The 23,216-nt window shown below is 40.2% G+C and overlaps 1 protein-coding gene across 1 annotated transcript; it reads right to left on the bottom strand.

Annotated features, from left to right (window-relative positions):
* Positions 1-899: 899 nt before the first annotated feature.
* Positions 900-16,456, bottom strand: LOC102978533 (dihydrodiol dehydrogenase 3). The gene is made up of 9 exons (XM_028495911.2): positions 15,563-16,456; positions 13,096-13,263; positions 12,106-12,222; positions 10,871-10,948; positions 10,030-10,152; positions 7,355-7,464; positions 6,267-6,432; positions 3,849-3,931; positions 900-1,641 (listed from the first exon to the last, which is right to left on the bottom strand). The coding sequence occupies exons 1-9, from the start codon at positions 15,644-15,646 to the stop codon at positions 1,599-1,601; spliced, it is 972 nt and encodes a 323-aa protein (XP_028351712.1). The 5' UTR covers positions 15,647-16,456; the 3' UTR covers positions 900-1,598.
* Positions 16,457-23,216: the final 6,760 nt, after the last annotated feature.

The raw sequence follows: 23,216 nt of genomic DNA, 5'->3' as shown, positions 1-23,216 counted from the left end.
TGCACCTGGATATCTTTTCCCTTCTCAGATTTGGGAACTTTTCTGTCATAATTTCATCCAATATATTTTCTGCCTCTTTCTCTCTTTTCTTCTCTTTCTAGGACCCCTATAATGCAAGTGTTAGTGCACTTGATGTTATCCTAGAGGTCCCTTAAACTGTTCTTATGAAAAATAATTTATTCTTTATTGCTGCTCTGATTGAGTGATTTCCACTATTCTGTCTTCCAGGTTGTGAAAACATTCTTCTGTATCACCTAACCTGTTATTAATTCCTTCTGGTGTATTTTGTATTTCAGTTACTGTATCCTTCAGCTCTGATTGGATCTTTTTAATATTTTCTAGTTCTTTGAGGTTCTCGTTGTGTTCCTCTACTATCTTCCCACATTCAGTGAGCATTTTTATTACTTTTGCTTTGAGTTTTTTATCAGGTAAATTATTTATCTCTCTTTCGATTGGGTTTTTTTCCCTGAGGTTTTATCTTGTTATTTCATTTGGAACATGTGTGTTTTTCTTCTAATTTGTTTGGTCTTTTCTGTTTGTCTCTATGAGATTCGGCAAACAGTTACCTATTCCAGAGTCTGAAGGTGCGTCCTTGTGTGGGAGCATCTCTATGTGGTCTGCCTGTGACCAGTGGCATTGGTGGGAGAGCTGGATCTAAAGTGAGCACAGGCCATGTCTTCTCCCTAGGTGAGCTGGCAGCTGCTGTTTTGGTGGGAGATAGGGCTGGAGTCAGAGGGACTAGAGCCAGAGTTAGGTGTGAGCTGAGGCTTCTTCTAGGCTCAATGGCAATTGGTGACCTGTTGGGGGTAGGGCTAGGGCCCAAGGGGCTGGAGACACACCTCTGAGTTGCCACCACTTTCTCCCTGTGCATGTGATGGCTGTCTCTGCCTTAGCAGGGACCAGTGCCAGAGCAGGAGGGGATGGAGCAGGAGGCTTTTGGCATGCACTGAGGTAGTCCTGGCAGACTGGCCAGAGCATCAAGCAGAATCCAATCTGCTGTCTCTGTGTTGGGACTGAAAGCAATCACATCTGTGCACACGTTCTTGAAGAATGGAGTCTTGGTTTCTTACAGCCCTCTTGTAAGCCCCACTGGTTTTCAAACCAGCCAAGGGGGCTCGTCTTCCCAGTGCCATCCTCAGACCTGGGGTGCCTAATATGGGTCTTGTACCCCTCGCTCTTTAAGGCGTATCCCTGAACCTGTTTATACTCCTCTGGGTCACCTGCTAGGGGTGTGGGTCCTGAATGGATTGCTTCTCCCGCCCACCTACTAGGCTCTGTGAGGTTCTTTCTTGATAGCTTGGGTTGTAGAGAGCCATTCTGCTACTCTTCAAGTTGTTTGCAGTGAGAGTTACTCTATATGTAGTGGTAGTTTTGATGTCTTCATGGAGGAAGGTGAGTTCAAGGTCCTCCGACTCTGCCTTTTGATCCCCCTCCCGAGTATCCTTACTTTGAAATCTTTATTATTTCACACACACCAAAACATGCAAGAAGCCTTAAACTAGAGACACAGATTTTAATTAGCTCCAATGATTATAGCAATTCTCTCCACACCCCTAGAATCAATAAATTCTGATACCACCATGGCGGATCACTCATAATCAATATTCTTCAGAATATGGATAGTCAGTGTGATCAGCAATGCTGAAAGAGAAGGAGGGATATTAATTTTATTAACTCTGTCTCACACTTGTCAAGGAGAGTGTTCCTCCGTGGATGCAGTTAGGATGCTCTAAAACTCTAAATTTACAACCAACTCCTTTACAACATACATATATGCAGGCTCCCGGTCCATATGTCAACTGCATCTTCATATCCAGTTCCCACATTCACATGCAACATAAAAGCCACAGTGATATCTACCTTGGTTGGAATTACAATTTCTAAGAAGGTCTAAGAACTATAGATGAAATGCTAAGGTCACTTCAGCCCCAGGTGGAACATTTGGCCCTGGATGATGACAATAATCACAGTAAGAATTTTGCTGATGTTTTTCACACATCCATCCAACGCATAAACATGGAGCACCCCCCAAAATAGAGGGTGCTCTGTTAAAAAACTTCTAATCTCTTGAGATATCATGTACACATAAGTAACTATACCGATAAAAAGGGATTACTATTTTCTTAATTTATAATGTATTAAAACACTGGTTCTCAAGGAATTAGTATTACTGCTGTTTTCCTTTTTTTCCGTGTTTTTACTTTTCATTCTAAGTTTGTCTTTTTCAGTTCAATTCATTAAAGAGTGCATTCTGAGCAATTCCATGTGCCGGGAGCCATGCTGTTGACCTAATTCCACAAATATGAGTAAGTCTAGGCATTCACAGCCTAATAAGGAGAACACAGAAATACTTCAAAGATTTGAGTACAGAAAAGTAACTTTCCACCTTTTTTTCATTTATAATATCCTTTCTCAGAGTCATGATATAGCTTTACAAACAAGAGAAAGAGTTTTGACATCTTTCATTTGAAACTAGATCTTTATCAATAATTTGTATTCCCTTCTCTCTAAATTCGCTTCCAAATTTCTCTGTTTGGTTAGTCTTCTTTCTCTTCAGTCCTGATATCCTCCTGCAGTAATTGAACATGGAATTCTATGTTTGTGAATTAAGTCAAAGTCGAGGAGGTAGGGGCTCCCCAGGGGGTGGACTCCTGATGGACAAAGGCAACACTGAGGTAAGTCTTAAATCAAGAAACCAGAGAGACCCACACGATCTTATCTTGATGTATCCTGCTAAGGACACAGCAGTCACGCACTGGAGGGTCAGTTAAGTTCATGATCTAATTGTAATTCAGTTTGGTGAGATTACAAGGATGAGGAAATGGAGTTGTAATACGGAAAAAGGTCCAATGAAGAGATAAATTTGGAAGAAATGGATGATGTCTTGGGAAAGAAATACACATTAGGGAGAAAAGCCACCAGACATTTAGGGGAGGGGCTGGAAGCATGCCCCACTGTGCCTTCACAGCACCGACACACATTGGCCTTTATGGGCTCCTCCTCCATAAAAACATTAACGTGACATTTTACAATTGTGTTAGGATAAAAATGAATGTATCCAGGCTGGATTCACTGTTACATAGTCATTACTAATACAAATCATTTTCCCCTGATTTAAAAAAAAAATAAAGGTGAAACATTTTCCTAGGTCCCTAAAAGAATAGTGGGCTGTAGGCACTGTGCCTTCTGTATCTAATGGGTACATCAGCCCTGAGAGGAAGTACACCAGGCACAGAGATGAGGGGCACAAAGTAGTGAATTCACCACAATGTGAACTTTGGTGATTTTACTTATGAGTTGTCCTGGGCCCTGCTCACATTTCTGTTACGTCAGAGACTGAGCCCTGGAAGAAACCTCTGGTCTGAGGTCTACAGGAAGCCCTGGTTTACTCCTACACTGGAAATCAGGCCTGCCTTCCTGGTTAGGGAAGCTCAGTTTCTCTGCTGACATGCATGCTACAGAAAACAATGTGTGTGGACCTCCCTCCCACCCCACCCCCATCCCACACATCTAGGTCATCACAGAGCACCGAGCTGATCTCCCTGTGCTATACAACAGGTTCCCACTAGCTGTCTATTTTACACATGGTAGTGTATATATGTCAATCGAAATCTCCCAATTCACCCCACCCCTCCACCCCCCACCCCCGTGTCCACAAGTCCGTTCTCTACGTCTGCGTCTCTATTCCTACCCTGAAAATAGGTTCATCTGTAAGGGGATATATGTATACATATAGCTGATTCACTTCTTTGTACAGCAGAAGCTAATGCAACGTTGCGAAGCAATTATACTCCAATTAAAAAAAAAAAAAGAAAACAATGTGTGTGAGATATATACAAGTCACTTACAAGAGTAAATCATAGTATCGTACATTACTGTTGAGGCCATCAATTGCTTTCATGTCTTCTGGAGTCAATTCAAAATCGAGAACCTGGAAGGAAGGGAAGAATCACATTAACCTCTCCCCCAAGGAGTTGGCCTCCCACTGGGAACTGGAGGACTTTCCAGCTGGATGGAGGCAAGAAGAGAGTACAGGGAAGACTTGCCTGTCCTCAGCTTCCAAGTGAACCAGCCTGGGAACCCTTCTGCGGGGTTCTCCACCTCTCTTTCCCACTCCCTCTCCTTTTCTGCTCCATTTCACACACACACACACACACACACACACACACACACACAGCTTGCAAGGCATCAATCCCAAATCTTTCTAAGTGAATTACTTGTGACAGAAAACAAACAAAAATCTTCTTTTTCCAAAGAAAGGGGCAGTTGGACAACCTGGACAAAATACTCGTACTTGACCAAACATTACACTGATTTTTTCCTTCCCAGCGCCCCTAAGTATGACACAGCTTTGAGCTTAAGCAAGTATTAGAAGGAGGACCTCCTGCCGTGAAAACCTATCCAAGAAGCCCATATCAAATTTACTCATTCTCTATGAATAAATTGAACAAAAAAGATTATATAAATGCCTTTGTAGAGAAAGTTATGAAATGTATTTAAAATATTAAAGAACACCTAAATAATTAGAAATTCATATCATAGTCACGGAATGGAAATCTCAATCTTGAAAAGAAATCAGTTTCCTCTAAAGTGATCTAGTGTTTCAATGCAACATGAACCAAAGATTTAAAGATTTTTTCTTCTGTAGAAATTGGTAGAGTGATACTAAATTTTATATAAAACAGCTAGTCAAGAGCACCCAAGACATCCTTAAAGAAGAAAAATGTACCGTTCTTTAAAGCAAGACTTATTTTCCACTACAATAAGACAGTGCAGCAAAGTAGATAGCTAACTAGAAGAAAGAGGCCAGAAATGTACTTATGGACCCGTGATACATGACAGAGTTGACAATGAAAATCTGTGGGAAAATATGGACATTTAGGTTTCTATTTAAGTATATGTATATATATCCATTTTCATGTCATATTAGAAAATCAGTTCCAGATGTATTACAGGGCTAAATTTGAATGGAAAGACAAAAACAAGTTTTCAGGGTAATATTTCCCTGCCCCTTGAATTGGCCTGACCTGTAACTTGCACTGGACAATGAAATTTGCCAGAAGTGGCAAGTCAGTTCTGAGCGTAGACATGACAAGGATTTTTTTTCCCCACTCATTGCCTTGGTATCATACCACTGTGCTGAGATGAAGACCAGGTTAGTGGCCACAGTCTAGCCGACTACACATGAAAAACCATATGGGGAAGAAGGCTGGCTCCTCTGACAACAGCCAAATCCACCTGCTAAAGCAGCACTGCCTAGCTGCTCTGCGTTTGACTGCAAAGACATGAGAGGGCCCAGCCAAGGAGAGAACAGCTTAGCTGAGTGCAGGCTAATTGTCATACCACAAAATCATGAGATGCATAAATGATTTCTGCATTAAACCCCTTAATGGGGGGAAGTTTGCTGTACAGCTATGGCTAACAGTATAATAATCGTCTCATACATATAAATCAAAAGACAGACAACTTAATAAAAATGGACAGTCTTGAACAGGAACTTCACAAAGGCAGAAACTCAGGGAGATTAGAAGTATGAAAATGAAACTACCTTACTATTCAGAGGAATGCAAAATAAAACCATGATGACATGGAGGTTGAAGATCACTGCTGTAATCTGTGTGCTCCCCAAATTCGTATGTTGGAAAACTCACTTCTACTGTAATGATATTAGAAAGTGGGACCTTGGAGTGGTGATTAGGTCATGATGGTGAAGGCTTCATGAATGATATTTAAATAATATCATATATCATATAAGAGACTCTGAGAGCTCCGTTGCCCCCCACTACATTAAGATACAAGAAGAAGCCTGTGACCTGGAAGAGGGCCCTCACGCGACCACATGGGCATCCTGATCTCAGACCTCCAGCTTTCAGAACAGTGAGAAACAAATTTCAGTTGTTTCTAAGCTACCCAGTCTGTGGTATTTTGTTATAGCAGCCCAACTGTCTAAGAAAATCACAATTCAATTTCGTCAACTGAGAATAAAGAAAATAAGATATCACTTGCAGGGTGACAGAATAAATTGCAGATGTAATGCTGGAACTAAAATCTCCATTTTCTGTCCCATCTAATCCTATCCAGCCATGCCACCTCTCCTGTTGCCACAATAGGAGGAGAAAACCATTAGGAATATAGACAAGGCATACATGCATGACAAATAACAGATAACTCATCTTGGCCCAAAGATAGTCTTGAGAGCTGGACAAAGAATGACCCTCAGGAAGGATATTATTTAGATCCCCTATGCCCACAGCCCCACTCATCACCTTCATGTTCTCTTTGATCCGCTTCTTATTGTAACTCTTAGCCAGGACCACAACCCCACGTTGCATCTGGTAGCGAAGGGCAATCAGCGCTGGGGTTTGCTTGTGCTTTTTTGCAATGGCACAAAGAACTGGGTCCTCCAAGAGAACTGGGTAGCTTGGGTTCACCCTGGAAGGAAATTCAGAAATGCTGAAGATCTGCGATTGAGTATTCCGTTTGCTAGCAGGCTTCCCAAACAGACCAAGTAGGTCCACTCTAGACCACTGCTTCTCAAAATGTGGTCCATGGACCAACAGCATCAGTATCACCTGGGACCTTGTTAGAAATGCAAATTCCATGGCTTAACTGCAGACAAACTGAATCAGAAACTCAATTGTGGCACCTGGCAATCTGTGTTTACAAAGCTCTCCAGGTCATTTGGATGCATGATTGAGTTGAGAGCAATGCTTCCACAATCATGGTTTTTTTCTGTTTTACATCTCAGTGGCTGTTTTTATTCTCCAATCACAGCCCCAGAGTAAGTACAAGAGCATGAAAGGAGAAAGAGAAGGAAAAGACTGGGATATTTTTTAGTTTAATTTTCTCAGGTATTGATAAAAATTGAGGAGTCTCAAAATGAGAACTATTCATTTCATCATTACAGTGTGCAATACTTCTACAGATGTTTACAAAAATGGTTCAAATTGTAATTTTTTGGATCATGATAGACCTGGGAGTTATATGTTATTATCCTGATTTTATTCATAAGGTAAGTGAAGCTTGGAGAGTCTATTACTAGTAATGTGTTCCTTAGGTAATAAATAAGTAAATCATGACTTAAGCTTATGTCTTAGGTCTCAACCGGAAAATTATATATAGATTTTAATACAGACACGTGTTATTGATCAATCTACAACAGGACACATATAATATAAGAAAATTGGCTGGGTGATGGGAAGACAAAAGAGAAGGATTCCTTCCATCCCTCCCCTCTCTCCCCCAAGCAAGTTGAGAGTTATCTCCAGAGCATTGAGTACGGTATGACTAAAAATATTTCATCAAAAACTGACTTTTAGGTAAACTCTCCATTGTCTTCATTAGGGTTCATTACCAATCTTTTAATCGTTGGGATCCCAGAGCACCATAGGCAACAAGAACAATATCGTTTGACTTGCAGAAGTCCAACAGTTTGCTCTGATTGAGATAAGGATGACATTCCACCTGTAGAAGGTCAACATAGAAGACTTTCAGATTATATGAAATGGTAATGTAAATATGACAGAAATGTTAGAAGTTAAAAAAATCTAAAGAAAAAAACTGTGTAACGTTAAATTTAAACTGGAAGTATCAACGTCAAGTAATGATTTTTTTAAAAAATACATTTTATATCTCTGTCCCTGAAAAGGTGAAAAATAATGACATTCCTGAGAACAAGCAACTCTAGGGACCAGATCTCAATTACTAAATACACTACCAGGAGACATGCCTAATTCCAGATCTGAGACAGGAAAACAACTGTTTGAGTCTTGGACATCAAATTTTGCAAAGTATTTGCTCCAAGACTCATGAAGAAATGTCTGAAGCACTAAAAGAACCAGTTTGATGGGATCCCACTGGTGACATTTGGGTAGATTTGAGCATCAAAAGGATTAATGAATAAAAGCAAATGTAACACTGAGAGTAAATAAAAATCCCTGAGTCCCAAGTGATGAGAGAGAGAGAAAGAACAAAAACATTTGCCTCCACTGATGGTGATTATTACAATAAATCCTTTCTCAGAAACTGAGAATTAAGGGGAAGGAGTTAAGTTTTTACCCTGTCTTATAGGAATAAGGTATTTTATGCTGACTTAATGACAGAATTTTATTTTTGCAATAAAATGTCAGGTAAGAAGATCAAAAAGGGTATTTAAGTTGAAAATATTGAAAAACATCCCAATGAAATAACTAATTCAGGTGAAAGTCGTTGATGGAGTCTCAACCATTATGTGAAAATTTGGGGAGAATCTAACTTCCCCAGATGACTAGGTAATTTCAACAGGGAACATACACATTTCCAAACAAAAAATCTAGCTACCACTAGCTTTACCAGGAGAACAAAAGTATCATCATTCACAGTGGGACAACCTGTCATCACGTGCTTCCTACTGGGGTGCATTTGAAGGGCACAGCATGCAAAGGACGTGTTCTTGTCAAAATGTTTAACCTTAAGGTAGTAAGGAGTTCAGATCTATCTACTCATTTACATGAATTGAGAATAGAGAAACAAATTAACTAACATCACAAGATGATAGCCTGATAAATCTATTATATTTGTCAAAAACCTGTCTGGATATCATGGTTAAAAAAAAATGATTGAGTGACCACCATGCTAGCTTAAAAGAGCTTGAGAAACATGTCTCAAAGTGACATGTGAATTACAATGAGATTCAAGTCAACAAAATATTACATACATAAATATATATATACATATATATATATACATCTGGCAATGTGGCAAAATGTGAAAAATTTTGCATACAAGAGGGAAAATGGATGTTCTCTATCATACCCTTAACTCTGCTAGTATCTGAAAATTTTCACAATGAAAACTTGGAGGCAAAATTAATGCTAAAATCACATTAATTTTTAAACTTTTATAATTGAAAATGTTGATGCTGTATATAGATATATATAAATCTTGAATTTTACAAGCTACTTTTTCTGTAGAAGACTCTTACTCCTTGACTTCAGGTTGTACTTGTGGAAATTACATTATATGAAATACAACAGTCACAGAAAAACAAATATTAATATCTAAACTGGTCAAATTCGTAAAATTAAAGAGTAGAGTGATGGTTGTCACAGTCTGGGAGCAAGGAGAAATCAGAAGTTTCTAAACATGGGTGTGAAGTCTATTACCCAAGATGAATAAATTCTAGAGATCTGCTGTACGGCATTGTCCCTGCAGTTAACAATATTGTATTGCATTGTATTGTATAGTATTGTATACTTAAAATTTAAGAGGATGAATCTCTTATTAAGTTTTCTCACCACAAAAAAGTAAAAATACAAAAAATATACGAGCACAGGATCAAACAGAGAAAAAATGTGTTTAAATATTTAATTTTAAGGTAGAAATCAATGAGAGAACCATACCAAGGCCAAGTAAATCACAAGGTCTGCTCTAATTCCTGAGTGACTATTTCATCTACTGTTAGTATCACCATATGACGTTAACTTCACCCTCTAACCTGGATGACTTTCATAGTCTCCAGCAAATTTTTCTGTACTATGCTTCCTGTTGAAGATCTCTAAAAGCAGAGACACGAAGACTAAGGACTCAGGCATCTGAACCCCACACAAACTCTTAAAACCTCAATGAGATCTCATTTTCACTCTTTATTTGCTTCTCATTCCGTGTTTTCATGGCCTTCCTACCTGTACACAGTTCCCTTCAAGGCACTTTCACCATCCAATTTCTGGTCATCCTTTACAGCTCAGGGAAATGCCACCTTTCTCTAAGTTCTGGGTAACTGTTCTAACCCTCCTTTATCTCCTTTACCTTCCCTAAATTCCTACCCACAATTTAGCAGGAAGCCCTCCCCATCTTTTCCACCAAGACTTTATCACACAGAGATACCATTCTGGGTTCTATTCACGCCCTTCCAGACAGAGGCTCTGCTCTCTAGCATCTTCTGTCCCACAAAGGTAGGATGAATAGGAGGGGAAGACAAATAGACATCTGGCTTTATTGCAGGAAGGAGGTTATGAAGAGCAGAAAGGAGAGGAGACAGAGGCTGCTCACCTGGTTGCAGACGGGCTTGTACTTGAGCCCCGGCTTGTTCAGGATCTTCTCCAGCTGTTTGTGGTTAAAGTTGGACACCCCGATGGACTTGGCCAGTCCTGCGTCCTTACACTTCTCCAGGGCCTGGGAAGGAAGCGGTGGTGAACATGATTTGCAATGGGCTATAGAGCAAGAATAAATGCTGAAAAAATGCTAACAGGGTCACCTGTCAAGAATTAGCATGGATTATCAAGAAGAAAAAAGGGGAAGAAGGTTGTGACACAAGAATAAGAATTACGGGACTTCCCTGGTGGCGCAGTGGTTAAGAATCCGCCTGCCAATGCAGGGGACATGGGTTTAAGCCCTGGTCCGGGAAGATCCCACATGCCGCGGAGCAGCTAAGCCTGTGAGCTACAACTACTGAGCCTGCGCTCTACTGAGAGAGGCACAGAGCCTGCGAGCCACAACTACTGAAGCCCATGTGCCTAGAGCCCATGCTCCGCAACAAGAGAAGCCACCACAATGAGAAGCCTGCGCACCGCAGTGAAGACCAAACGCAGCCATAAATAAATTTATAAAATAAATAAATAAATAAATAAGAATTACTGACTCCTCCTTAGAAAAACCCAGAAGAAGATACATCACACGGAAGGAAAGAGATGCTTATCTTCATTGTCCCAAATTCTTCTCCGTTCCTCTCTGTGAACATTTCAGCAATGATTTCGTCCACACCACCCCAGCATAACAGCACTTCATGAACTGCTGAATCTGATGGTCCACAGCCCATTCTCAGGTGGAAGAAATGAAGGGGGTTCCCCCTCTCCTGGCTTCCTCCCCTGGGCTCTCTCCTCCACGGACTCACCTCCCACGTGCGACAGAGATCCACTGTGTCAAATATCATTTTTCCATTTTCATCTTTGGGAAAAAGTTCCTCCCCTGGCTGGAATAGAATAGAAGCAGTCATTTTAAAGATGTCACTAAATAATTTCCCCACGCTTAACCAGGCTGCCAGGCACATCTAGGACCAGGACACTAAACATTCATGAGGTAGGTGTAGCAACATTCTAGATCTCTTACACTTACTATACGTTTTAATAAATAGAATTTTCCTAGGTCCCAAAGGGGACTCAGAGTGACTTATGTAAAGAATGGCAATAAGTTACACGGCTTTATTTCCAGAAAAAAAGTGCAATCTTGACTTAAGCCTGACTATCAGATTTCCTTTTCCCTCTGAACATCTGATAGCCCTAGGCAGGCACATGAATCAGCAAGGCTCTTTTTAGGTTACTATGGAATGTGGAAGATCCAGACATGCTCTCAAACGTTAATGACCATGAGCCTTGAACTGATCAAGGTTAATTGGCCACCGAAGGAAAATGTTGAGGTATAAATAAAGCAAACCAAGAGTACTACAAAGTTAAGGGATAGAAAAAAAGGAGACATTTCTGAAGAGTACTGCAAATCCTTAAATCTATCCATGGCTGGGACTTCCCGTCTACATAGTCCAATAAACTCTTTTGCATAGGGTAGCTTGAGTAGATTTCTGTAACTTTAAATCAAGAGTTCTACATAATGCAGTTCTTAATGGCTAAGTGCAGTTTACAAAACTCATTGTGAAGACAGCCAATGGTGTAGGCAAGGTCTCCCAAGTCCCTATAAAGGCTGCTAGGTTTAGACTAACCCAGAGAGAGCACCACCAACTCCGGTCAATTTGAAAGGGTGAAAGAGGAGATAAACTTATCATGTTCAAGTGTAAGGCAGCTTCATTGCTCACCACTGCTGCACCAAACTGTGTGTTCATGAAATCCCCAAGAGGATCGGGACCCTGTGTTGAACGCGTCTATTTTTATTTCCTCAAGTTTTTGAGGCAGAGGATGTGAGATTGTTGAACTCTTTTCTCTTGGAGGCATGAAAAGGAAATTAAGGATTCAAAGAAACCCAGTAAAAAGATAATCAGAAATTATGATTTTGGGAATTCTACTCTAGTGTAATCATCCCTACATCTTACTAAGAAAAATCTGAATTCAACCATCCATGCAAATTGATAGATATTCTCACACAAGAAATAAAGTAGATGTGATCACACAAATCGCAAACCTTCAGAGCCGCTGGAAAATGAATAATATAGAGATCAACATAATCCAGTTGAAGATTTTTCAGTGACTTTTCCAAGGCTGGTTGAACCAACTCTGGTCGAAGGAAAGTGGACCAAAGCTGCAGAGGTTAAAGAATGGGAGCTATGTTAAATTAATGCCTTAGGTAATGTTGTTTTTCTTCTTTCACCTAAAAATTAGACATTTTTCCTGATTAGAAACAGATGACCACAGAGGAAAACCACTCTGTTTCTTTTTCAGTTCCATTTTTGATCTAACCAACCCGAGTAAACTTTATTATTTGATTGATTTTATCATCAGTACATCATTCACAATAAAAAGAAATGATCCAAGAAATAAAAAGTATTATCAAATAATTACCATACTCATCATCTGAATTATGTTTGATAGAGTTTACCATACTCATCATCTGAATTATGTTTGATAGAGTTCAAAACTTAATCTAATTCTATCAAAGAATCAATCCTCTCAGGAATTAGTATCTGTTTACATAACTGTAGGAAAAGTGCTTTGAACATATTAATATGAGCAGAACATAATTCAAGACACTTTTGCTAGATCTTGTGTAATATACAAACTGCCTCTCCTATTGCTCTCTCTCACTGACGGACGTAAGAAATGAGATTTAGAATTTGAAGAAATTTTAGAAAGTCCCCTAGATGATAAGGAAAACTATAATCTGATCACAGTTCTGTCTGATTCGTTAGCCCATATGAAATCACACAGCTCTGGTCTAGGCTCAGAGAAGTAAAGTGACTTGACTTTAAAATTAAAATTTGAACACATCAATGATGAGAAAGCCATCATCACTCTCATTTTCTTTTTGGATACCAGATTTAATATACAAATATGTGTGAAAAAAGTTGTACCAATAAGCACAGTTCACCAAACAACTACTGATCCTATTATAAAATTGTCACCTGTGCACAATCACGTTGCACACATGTGCACACTCACACAACACACACAGCACCTTTGAAGTGTAGAATATGTCTTCTCTCTTCACAGTGCCATCTGCAATCTTGCTGCGAATGGCCTGTCCAACCTGCTCTTCATTTTGGTACAAATGAGCACAGTCAATATGGCGGAACCCAACATCAATAGCAAATTTGGTGACCTCCAGAGCTTCACTCTTAGGAACCTACATAAGCAATAAAGGTAGTAGTTGGATATCCACAGGATTAAGAGATTGCTAAAACACACGCTTTGATCTTCCCAAGAATCAACTTTTCTTCATGCCTTTGGTTAGTTCTGCATGTGTGGTGATGAACCCATAACAGTTTCCCTGAATGTTCCTGGTAAGTAATTAAAGTTGGACATCCAGGAAGTCCTTCAATCCCAGGCAATCACTGGTTCATCACTGGCATTAGAGGTCCCCAAGACCACCTCCAGTTTCAGTGATTTGCTGGAGAAACTCATAAGACTGAGCATAAAGTTGTAGTCATGGATATGATTTATACAGTGAGATATTTTAAGCAAAGTCAACAAAGGTATAAGGTTCATGGTACAAAGCATCAGGAAACAAGGTGAACGCTTCTAAGAGTTCTCTGTCTACCAGTGTAGCCACACAGAATACGCCAAATAAAAACCGTATCTATTCAAGGTGTACAAAGTGATGTTTTCATATAAGTATCTATTGTGAAATGATTTACCACAATCAAGCTAGTTAACAGATCCATCACCTCACATAGCTAACTTTTGGGTGTGGTGAGAACACTTAAGATCTACTCTCTTAGCAAATCTCAAGAATATAACCCATTATTATTAACTATAGTCACCATGTTGTACATTAGGTCTCAAGAACTTATTCATCTTATAACTGAAGGTTTGTACCCTTTGACCAACATCTTTACATTTTTCCCAGCCATGTCCCCAGCTTCTGGTCACCATGCCTCTATGCTTCTATGAGTTTGATTTTTCTGCTTCTATGAGTTTGATTTTTTAAGATTCTACCCATAAAGAAATCATGCAGTATTTGTCTTTCTATGTCTGGCTTATCTCACTTAGCTTAATGAACATGGATTCATCCATGTTGTTGCAAATGACGGGATAACTTCTTTCATAAGGCTGAATAATATTCCGTTTCTTTTTATGTGATTCAGAATCTTTTCTTTTTCAAGGAGGTAGATACTATGTCTAACTGCCCTTTGTTGGGTCTAGTCCTGGTTTTCCTTAAATGTACGGGCATTCGGAGATGTACCCAGGAATGAACCAGTGAGCTTCAGGAATAGCCTGGACCCTTCCCTCCCCTCATCCCACTTTACGCTGCAAATTAAACATGCCCTGGGGCTTCCCTCGAGGCGCAGTGGTTAAGAATCTGCCTGCCAACGCAGGGGACACGGGTTGGAGCCCTGATCCGGGAAGTTCCCACATGCCGCAGAGCAACTAAGTCTATTTACCACAACTACTGAACCTGTGCTCTAGAGCCCGTGGGCCACAACTACTGAAGCCTGAATGCCACAACTACTGCAGCCAGCACGTCTAGAGCCCGTGCTCTGCAACAAGGGAAGCCACCACTCGCCACAACTAGAGAAAGCCCATGCGAAGCAAAGAAGACCCAACGCAGCCAAAAATTAATTAATTAATTAATTAAAAATAAATAAATAAACATGTCCTGTCTTCAGTCTCCAAAGTGTCTCTGACTATTTCCTTCTGTTTTATAGATGAAAAAGGTGAGACTCAAAGTTTAAGGACCAGTTCTTTGTCATACAAGTATATATTCCAAAGACAAGATGGACAGCAAACTTTCTGGCTTCCAGTCTAGCAAATTGTCCATTTTGCCCCTCTTACACCCAAGCACTGAAGATTATAGTTTAATAAAAAATATATTACAAAAAAACAAGAATTGAAACCTTGCCCTATAAGACTGTAGCTTATCCCCTCAAGTGATATTATACATTCCATTAGAATAACTTTCCAAGCAGAAACAGAAAAACAAGGCAAAACACAGGCGGAGCATTTCTCGCCTGGCACCTAGCAGGCACAACGCAGTAGAAGAGCAATTCTCTCCCATTATTTTTCATTCACCTCATCTTCAGGACCTTTTACCTCAAATACTTCTTTTCAGAAAGAGGAAAGAGTTCTTGAATGAATGAAACATACAGAAAAACCACACCATTGCAATCACCCTCAAAGCAAAGCAGCTGACAGTCAGGGTTCTTGATGGCTAAGTTTCACCTCTTCTGCCAAGCTGGGAAAGAGACAGACACTGGAGGGAAACCCAGAATAATCGGTAGGTAACCACAGCTTCAGACCCTGATGCCGAGGGAAGACTGAATGCTTTCTCCCCTTTCATAGGGGTTGGTTCTAGCCTGGTTAGTAGAACAAAGTGACCCTCCCACAGTCGCACAGGAACTCAATAACTTGACAAACTAAGTCCGCTTCCACTCACGTTACATCCATTTTCTTTTCCAACCCTAACCCCAACCCACAACTGTTACCTCCTCAGGGGCATAGGTTCCAAATCCCAGAACGGGAATGAAGTGGCCATCATTAAGTTCCAGACACTGGCATTTGGAGTCCATTGCCTGTTGCTCCTCTGACTAAGCAGACTCTGATATTTTCTTCTGCCCTAACAGGCTATGAATAACAGGAAGGTAACGCCCCAACTGTACTGTCCAATGTTAGCAGAAATATTATAGGAGGAGCATGATTAAATCAGTAGCCATGGAGTAAGGAATATTTGAAGGCAATTAACTTGTTTGGGTTTTTTATCAGAATAATATTAAGTATCGTATAATGATAAATAAATCACTAATTGCTTGGAAATATTTAACCTCATATTTTTAATTAGTAAATTTACAATTCTGGATCCACTTACATTACTGTAAATTATTGCATGGGATTTGCTGAACAATTATTGACCATAAGTTAAGACTAGAAACCTCCACATACCAATCTTTTTTGTTTTTCTAATTATGAAGCCCAATCTTGACCAAACATCAATTGAAACTATTAACTATATTACAGCACACACACACACACACACACAATCACACAACTTAAAGGAGTGACTAATAAGCATTTTTCAAAATGTTAGCACTTAATAAAGAATGAAAACTTCAAATGAAAATAAATATGCCTTTTGAAATTTCCCACCAGCAAAATTATTTTCCTTACAGATGGGGGTGAAATCCTGAAAATGATACCAAAATCAGACATTCTAGCAAAGTGCTTATGGGAGGTTAATCATTAATAGTTTTTACTGTGTGCTGTATGCAAGCAGAATCTTTGTTCATACCTTTTACCTAGTTAGAGAACTTCTGAAAATTGTCATGATGTAAATGATACTTTATATAATTTATTGTCTTGCTCAACATTATTCATAAAAGAAAAACCTGTAAACAAGTTAAATTATAATAAAATTTGGAGGAGTTAGGGAAATCATGAAACATTGATACAAGGGAATGTTGTGAAGCCAATTAAAGTTTAACATGTAGATTAATGTCAGCTAAATGGTGAGGTAGGAAGTGCTGAATTCTCCCATGGAAACATAAGGAAAAAAACAGAATCTTGCTATAAAACCTCATAAGCGTTCTGGAAAACAGTCAAACAAAAACCTAGAGCAACAAAGTGAACACCCAATTAGGAAAACTCCAGAACAGAGTGGTAGGACATTTCATGGTGTTTTTACTCACCTGTACCTTCCTCCTGCCTGGTGCGTTGCAGTCTTGATCTGTAAAGAACAGCAGCTCAGCCCCCAGTCACATCCCTCAGACCAGAATGATCACAGAAAACCTTATTTGCAATGTCACAACCTATTTGGGGACTGTCTAAAGACTGGTGTCTGCTTCACCTAACCCTAAGCTTAAACTGAAGAACAGCTGGAATGGTTCATCACAGTTGCAGGGGGGTTATATATGCACAGAAGCCAGGGAAAAGGGATTAAGGAAGGAGACATAGCATAGACCACATAAAACCCTGAGTAGAACTGGGGTGTGGATTTGGGGGATAGTAAGGCATTCATGTATTCAGGAGAATCAAAAAGCCACACAGATACCAGGCAAGATGCAGAGTCAGAAAAGAACTGAGTAGCCCTTTAGATTTCCTGTTGGGCTGATCCCAAGACTAGGAGCATGCCAAGCTAATTAGTGAAGGACAGTCATGGCATGGAGCAAATCTGCAATGAGTGGGTATTTGCTTGTTGTTTCAGGTGCCCAATTGTAAACACACACACAGAGACACTTACACACACACAAGGAAGGAAGGAAGGAAGGAAGGAAGGTAGGAAGGAAGTGAGGGAGGGAGGGAGGGAGGGAGAAGGAAAGAAAGAAAGAAAGAAAGAAAAAGAAAGAAAGAAAGAAAGAAAAAGAAAGGAAGAAAGGAAGGAAGGAAGGAAGAAAGAAAGAAGGAAAGAAAGAGAAAGAAAGAAAGAAAGAAAAACATGGTCCATGAAAGGAAGAAAATAAATTGGCAGAACTGTTCCTGAGCAATCACAGGTATTAAACTTAGTACACAATGAGTTTTAAAACTACTGTCTTGGGGAGGAGATCCAGATGGCAGAGCAAGAGGATGCTGAACTCACCGCCTCCATGAGCACATCAAGATTACATCTACATATGGAGCGATTATCACTGAAAACACACTGCGGACCAGCAGGAAGGTTCTTACACAGCCAAGGCTGTAAAGAAACATCCACATAGAGTTGGGTGCGAAGGGAAGAGAAGCATTCAGATCGGGACTTGTGCCCCGAGGAGGGACACAGAAGAGGAAGGGGATTACAGGGATTCGGTCTCGGAGATCCTCCCTGGAGAGTGAGCAGTTCAAACCACATACTGGGCGCCACAGCCCTGGGGCCCACCACCAGGAAGTGGAGTCCCCGTAGCTGGTGTGAAAACCAGTGGGACTAACAGGAGGGCTGTAAGAAACCTAGACTCTCCTCTTGGAAAAGGTGCACACACTTGCTTGCTCCTGGGAACTAGGCCGAGGAAGCAGATTGAAACTGCCCAGGTCTCTGGCCAGTTTACTGTGACAGCCCCAGGGTGCAGCCCGGCCCAGGCCAATGCCAATGCCAATGCCCACGCCAACACCCACTTCAGCACCTCTGGCTCCAGGTCAGCTCCTACTAAGGCAAGGGCTGCCAGTGCTAGGGACAGTGTGCAGTTGTGGGGGACAGAGCTGGCTCAGGCCAGCATGACATCTGAACAGGGCAAGGGTGGCCATTACTGCTGTTGGTAAAAGTGGCAGATCAGAAGCGTTCTGGAGCTCTGACGGTGTGCCAGGATTGCACCAGCATGCACGGCAGCCCACACCAGGTGCCTGCTCCAACCTGTCTTCCTCCAGCCCTGCTCCCCTCTTGGCCAGAGGTACCAGTGGTGGTGGGGCGGGCAGGGAGAGAGTGCACACTTAAAGGGAATGTAACCAGTTTGGGCCCAACCCTCAGGGCTTCTGCTCCAGCACCTTGGGACCTAGCCTGGCCCAATACGATGGTGCCAGCCACTGAGCATAGGAAAAACCCCAGCTCAGACTTATCTCTGGCTCTAGCCTCTCCCATCCCACCTCTCACCAAGGTGACAGCTGCCAGCACAACCTGGGGAAAGGCGTGACCCGTGCTCACTTCAGCTCCAGCTCTCCCACCAAAGCCTCGAGGGTTGGGGCTTCCCTGGTGGCTCAGTGGTTAAGAATCCTCCTACCAATGCAGGGGACACGGGTTCGAGCCCTGGTCCGGGAAGATCCCACATGCCATGGAGCAACTAAGCCCATGCACCACAACTACTGAGCCTGTGTTCTAGAGCCCACGAGCCACAACTACTGAGCCCACGTGCCACAACTACTGAAGCCCACGCACCTAGAGCCCCTGCTCTGCAACAAGAAAAGCCACCACAATGAGAAGCATGCGCATGCAAGAAAAAGTAGCCCCCTCTCGCCGCAACTAGAGAAAGCTTACATGCAGCAAAGAAGACCCAAAGCAGCCAAAAATAAATAAATTTATAATTAAATTTATTTTGAAAAAAAAGCCTCTAGGGTTGCTTCCACACAAGCACACGCTTTCAAGACAGGGATAGGTAACTGTTTCACCTAATTTCATAGAGATGGAGAAAGTTAAGCAAAATGAGAAGACAAAGGAATTTGTTTCAAATGAAAGTATAAGAAAAAACACCTGAAAAAAATAACTAATGAAACAGATAAATAACTTACCAAAATAATTTACCACAGTTCAAAGCATTAGTAATAAGAATGCTAACTGAACTAGGGAAAAGAGTAGATTAACACAGTGAGAATGTTAACAAGTAACTAGAAAATATTTTTAAAAATAACCAGTCAGAACTGAAGAATACAATAACTAAGGTGGAAAACACACTAGAAGGAATTAATAGCAGATTACGTGATATGGAAGAACTCATAAGTGATCTGGAAGATAGAATTATGGAAATTGTGCAATAAAAACAGCAAAAAAAAAAAAACAGCAAAAAGAAAAACAAATTTTAAAAAAGAGAACAGCTTAAAGGACCTCTGGGACAACATCAGGTGTACTAACATTCACATTATAGGGGTCCCAAAAGGAGGAGAGAGAAAGGGGCACAAAGTGTATTTGATGAAATTATGGCTAAAAATTTCCTGAACCTGAAAACGGGAAAAGCTACCCAGGTGCAGGAAGCACAGAGTCCCAAACAAGATAAAACCAACGAGGTCCACACCAAGACATAGCATAATTAAAACGGCGAAACTTAAAGAGAGAATTCTAAAGGCAGCAAGAGAAAAACGAGTCACATACAAGGAAAACCCTATCAGGCTATCAGCTGATTTTTCTGTAGAAAATATGTAGGCAGGAGGGTGTGGCATGATGTATTTAAAGTCCTGAAAGGGAAAACCCTACAACCTAGAATAATGGGGAATATACCCAATATTTTATAATAACTTTATATGAAATATAATCTATAAAAATAAATCACTCTGTTGTACATCTGAAATAATATAATATTGTAAGTCAACTATATTTCAATGAAAGAGATAAGGATGTTTGTTTTTCCTGATCATTAAAGTCATACATGCAAGTTACAGAAATTTGGGGGAAAAAAGGAAAGAATAGAGAATAAAGACAACCTGTAACTAGCCCATTACATTTAACGTTTGGTACATTTTCCTTCATGATTTTCCTTTACAAATGTGTGAGTTTGTATTTTATTTACAAATCAAAATAATGTTCAACATACAAATTGTATACTTTCCTTTGACCTAACGGAAGTATTTTCTGAAGCTATCAAATATTATTTTAAAAATCCAGTACTACATTTTGATTGTTTTAAGTAGTGTATCATATTCATTAATTTAATTTCTTCATCATTTTCTATGCTTTATTTAGCATTTTGATTAGTTCTTGCATATTTTGGCATTCATTCACTGATTCATTCAGCAAAACTTTATTGAAAATCTTTTATGTGCCAGACATTGTTTTATCAATAAATAATGTAGACAGAAATAAATTATTGTTAAATGCCTTGAGTTTATAGTCTAGTGGAGGATGAAGGCTACTAATGAAATCAAGAGTCAGCTGTTAGAAGTGGGTAAGTGCCCCTTGGGAGATAACGTTGCACAGTTTTTTGCATTTCTGTACACCCGATAAGCAGAGGCACTGACTACCCTTCATCCACATTAATTTTTTCAAGACATTTGTACAGTGAACAGTCTTGCAATATAGAGATCGTGGCTCCATCCAGAGAAATGGAAGGTGTGTTTACTGTCCAGTAATATAAGGAAAATATTTTCCTCCAGAGAAAGGGCAGGTATGCTGAGTGCCCACTGTAATTGATCCAGGGGCCCTAGACTCAAGGCTTTTCTCCTATAACTCAACTCACTGCATGATCAGGTATCACCTGGCCCCTTCACTTCAACCTTTAGAAATAGGGGCTCAAGGAACTAGCACAACAAACTTTGTTGTAGGGAACATTTCCGCAATATATACGTACACCAAATCATCACATTGTAAACCTTAAGACTATACAATGTTATATGTCAATTATGTCTCAACAAAGCTGGAAAACGATACTCTTATTTTGGTTACAGCAATTGTTGTGAGTAATAAACAGTATTTCCTCTACCAGCATCGTGAAACCAGGGCAAACTGATTTGTTAGCTCACAAATTAGGTTGATATCTTACATTCTTCATGACACTTGACAGAATGAAATATGAATGAGCCAAAGATTAGAACAGGGCAAAGGTTAGAAAATAGCCCACTACATCGAGGATGTTAAACTCCTTATAAAGAGGGAATTGGTATTGCTATCAAATTGCTATCAGCAACACTGTAATTGCTGTTGAGTGTGTCTGGATATTAAAATTCCACAACATTCTGACCAGACACCTGCCATTTGAATGAGTGTCTTCAGTGATGCAGAAGGCAGGGGAGCTGAATACTCAGAGGGCTGACCAAAGAAGAAAAATCATCAGCTGAAATCCAAGTAACATCCACAATCAGAGAGCACATAAGTGAAGGTCAGGCTGTGGAATACCAGCTAGTGTATTCTTGAGCCCCGTTACAACCATTTGTGGTCTCTATAATTGAGCTCATGGGGCAAATTCTGACTGTCCTCAACGTGAGGTAGTCACTGGGGCCACCCAATTTTGGATAACTTCCTCACCAGACATGGAATGATCCTTAGAACATCTAACCTGGTGGCTCTCAATGGCGTCATTAAATGTTGGTGCAGGTGACCCATTGGGAGAAGAATGGAACTACACCTGGCATGGCAGGATATGTGTGAAATACCAAGCATATCTTGCTCACCTGCAGTGTGAATCCAGGTGTGCTACTGGAGCAGGTGGGCATACCTCAACCATGGGGTGCCCTTGGGAAAAGTTGGAAAATCAACTCTAGCAGTCTCCCTTCTTGCAATTAATTACCCATTTTCCATAAAGTACAAATGTAATGCAAGAAGATTTCTGCCAATGTTCCCTTTCCCCCAAAAAAATTATCCACCTTACTCACCCTATCGTCAGATTAAGGGTGGAAGCGGGAAGTAGGAAAGGAGGGATAAATGTGCAAACATCTATATAAGACAGTGTCTCTTGAGGTTTACAAAAATGACAAAAATAATCACCTTCAATGTGGCCTTGGACAAATCAATAACCTCTGTGCTTTCTTTATCTGTAAAATGAGTTAATAGTTGAGCTTACTTCATAGGATGTTTGATTCATTGAGAGTGCTTCCTGGTAAATAGTAATCACTCAAAATGTTGGGTAGTATAATTGATGCTGTTGCTCCTCTCAATGCTACATTTCCCCTCAAGTATGTCAGTAATTAAAATTATTTTTATTTCTATTTTTTTCTCTACTTCACAGAACTAAGCCATGATCAGTTTTCCATGCTTTGGGTTATTATTTGGTTGTTATTTTAATTAATTTCTGAAAAGATAGGAAATGAAAATTTCTTTTTCTCCTTATTTTCTGTAGAACATTCAGTTTCTGTGGCAAATAAATTCTGGGGTACATAAAAATGGCATCTCTTTTTTATTATGTTGCATACATGTGACAGTAAATCTGGTGTTTGCTAGACAGTGAGTAACGAAAGAGCTGTCTCACTTGGATCCCACTAGCATTGTTGTGTACATTAGACCGTATCCATGAGGTCAGGCTTCTTCCCCATGAGGGAGAACAAAAGATGTTTTAATGATGAGGAACACAGACTTGATAGGAAGCAACTTCAAGAGTTTGTGACCAAATAATAGGATAAATGACATTGAATTTCTGTATTTTTGAGCAATAGTCTTTGATATCTATCTGTTTCTGTTGTGAATGCCAGAATTATTGTATCATGTGAAACCTTTCAGACAATGTCTGAAAGAAAATCTCTGTGGTCTGGAGAATAAGGAAAGAGTCTTCTGATGTAGCGTCTTTTCTCCCAGCACAGTTCCAAGCAAGTTCACCCACACACTCGTATAGGCAATTATATTAAGACTTTTTCACTTCTTTCTCTTTTTTTTTTTTTTAATAAGGGTTTTTTGTTTTGTTTTGTTTTTTGGTTGCATTGGGTCTTCGCTGCGGCAAGCAGGGCCTACTCTTCATTGCGGTGTGTGGGCTTCTCACTGCAGTGGCTTCTTTTGTTGCGGAGCATGGACTCTAGGCACGTGGGCTTCAGCAGTTGTGGCACGCGGGC

This window comes from Physeter macrocephalus, chromosome 11 (assembly GCF_002837175.3).
Source record: "Physeter macrocephalus isolate SW-GA chromosome 11, ASM283717v5, whole genome shotgun sequence".
In the NCBI taxonomy this organism is placed as follows: Eukaryota; Metazoa; Chordata; class Mammalia; order Artiodactyla; family Physeteridae; genus Physeter; species Physeter macrocephalus.
The sequence above is the reverse complement of the archived record's forward strand: the minus strand, read 5'-3'. Positions and strand labels throughout refer to the sequence as shown.

What these genes read in the sequence shown, in the direction of transcription:
- LOC102978533 (XM_028495911.2), bottom strand. Translation starts at nt 15,646, where the DNA reads ATGGACTCCAAATGCCAGTGTCTGGAACTTAATGATGGCCACTTCATT. An exon ending in ATCTCTGTCGCACGTGGGAG is followed by an intron (nt 10,153 to 10,870) that starts GTGAGTCCGTGG and finishes CTTCCTTCCCAG; the next exon opens with GCCCTGGAGAAGTGTAAGGA. An exon ending in TCCCAACGATTAAAAGATTG is followed by an intron (nt 6,433 to 7,354) that starts GTAATGAACCCT and finishes ATTTCCTTCCAG; the next exon opens with GGTGAACCCAAGCTACCCAG.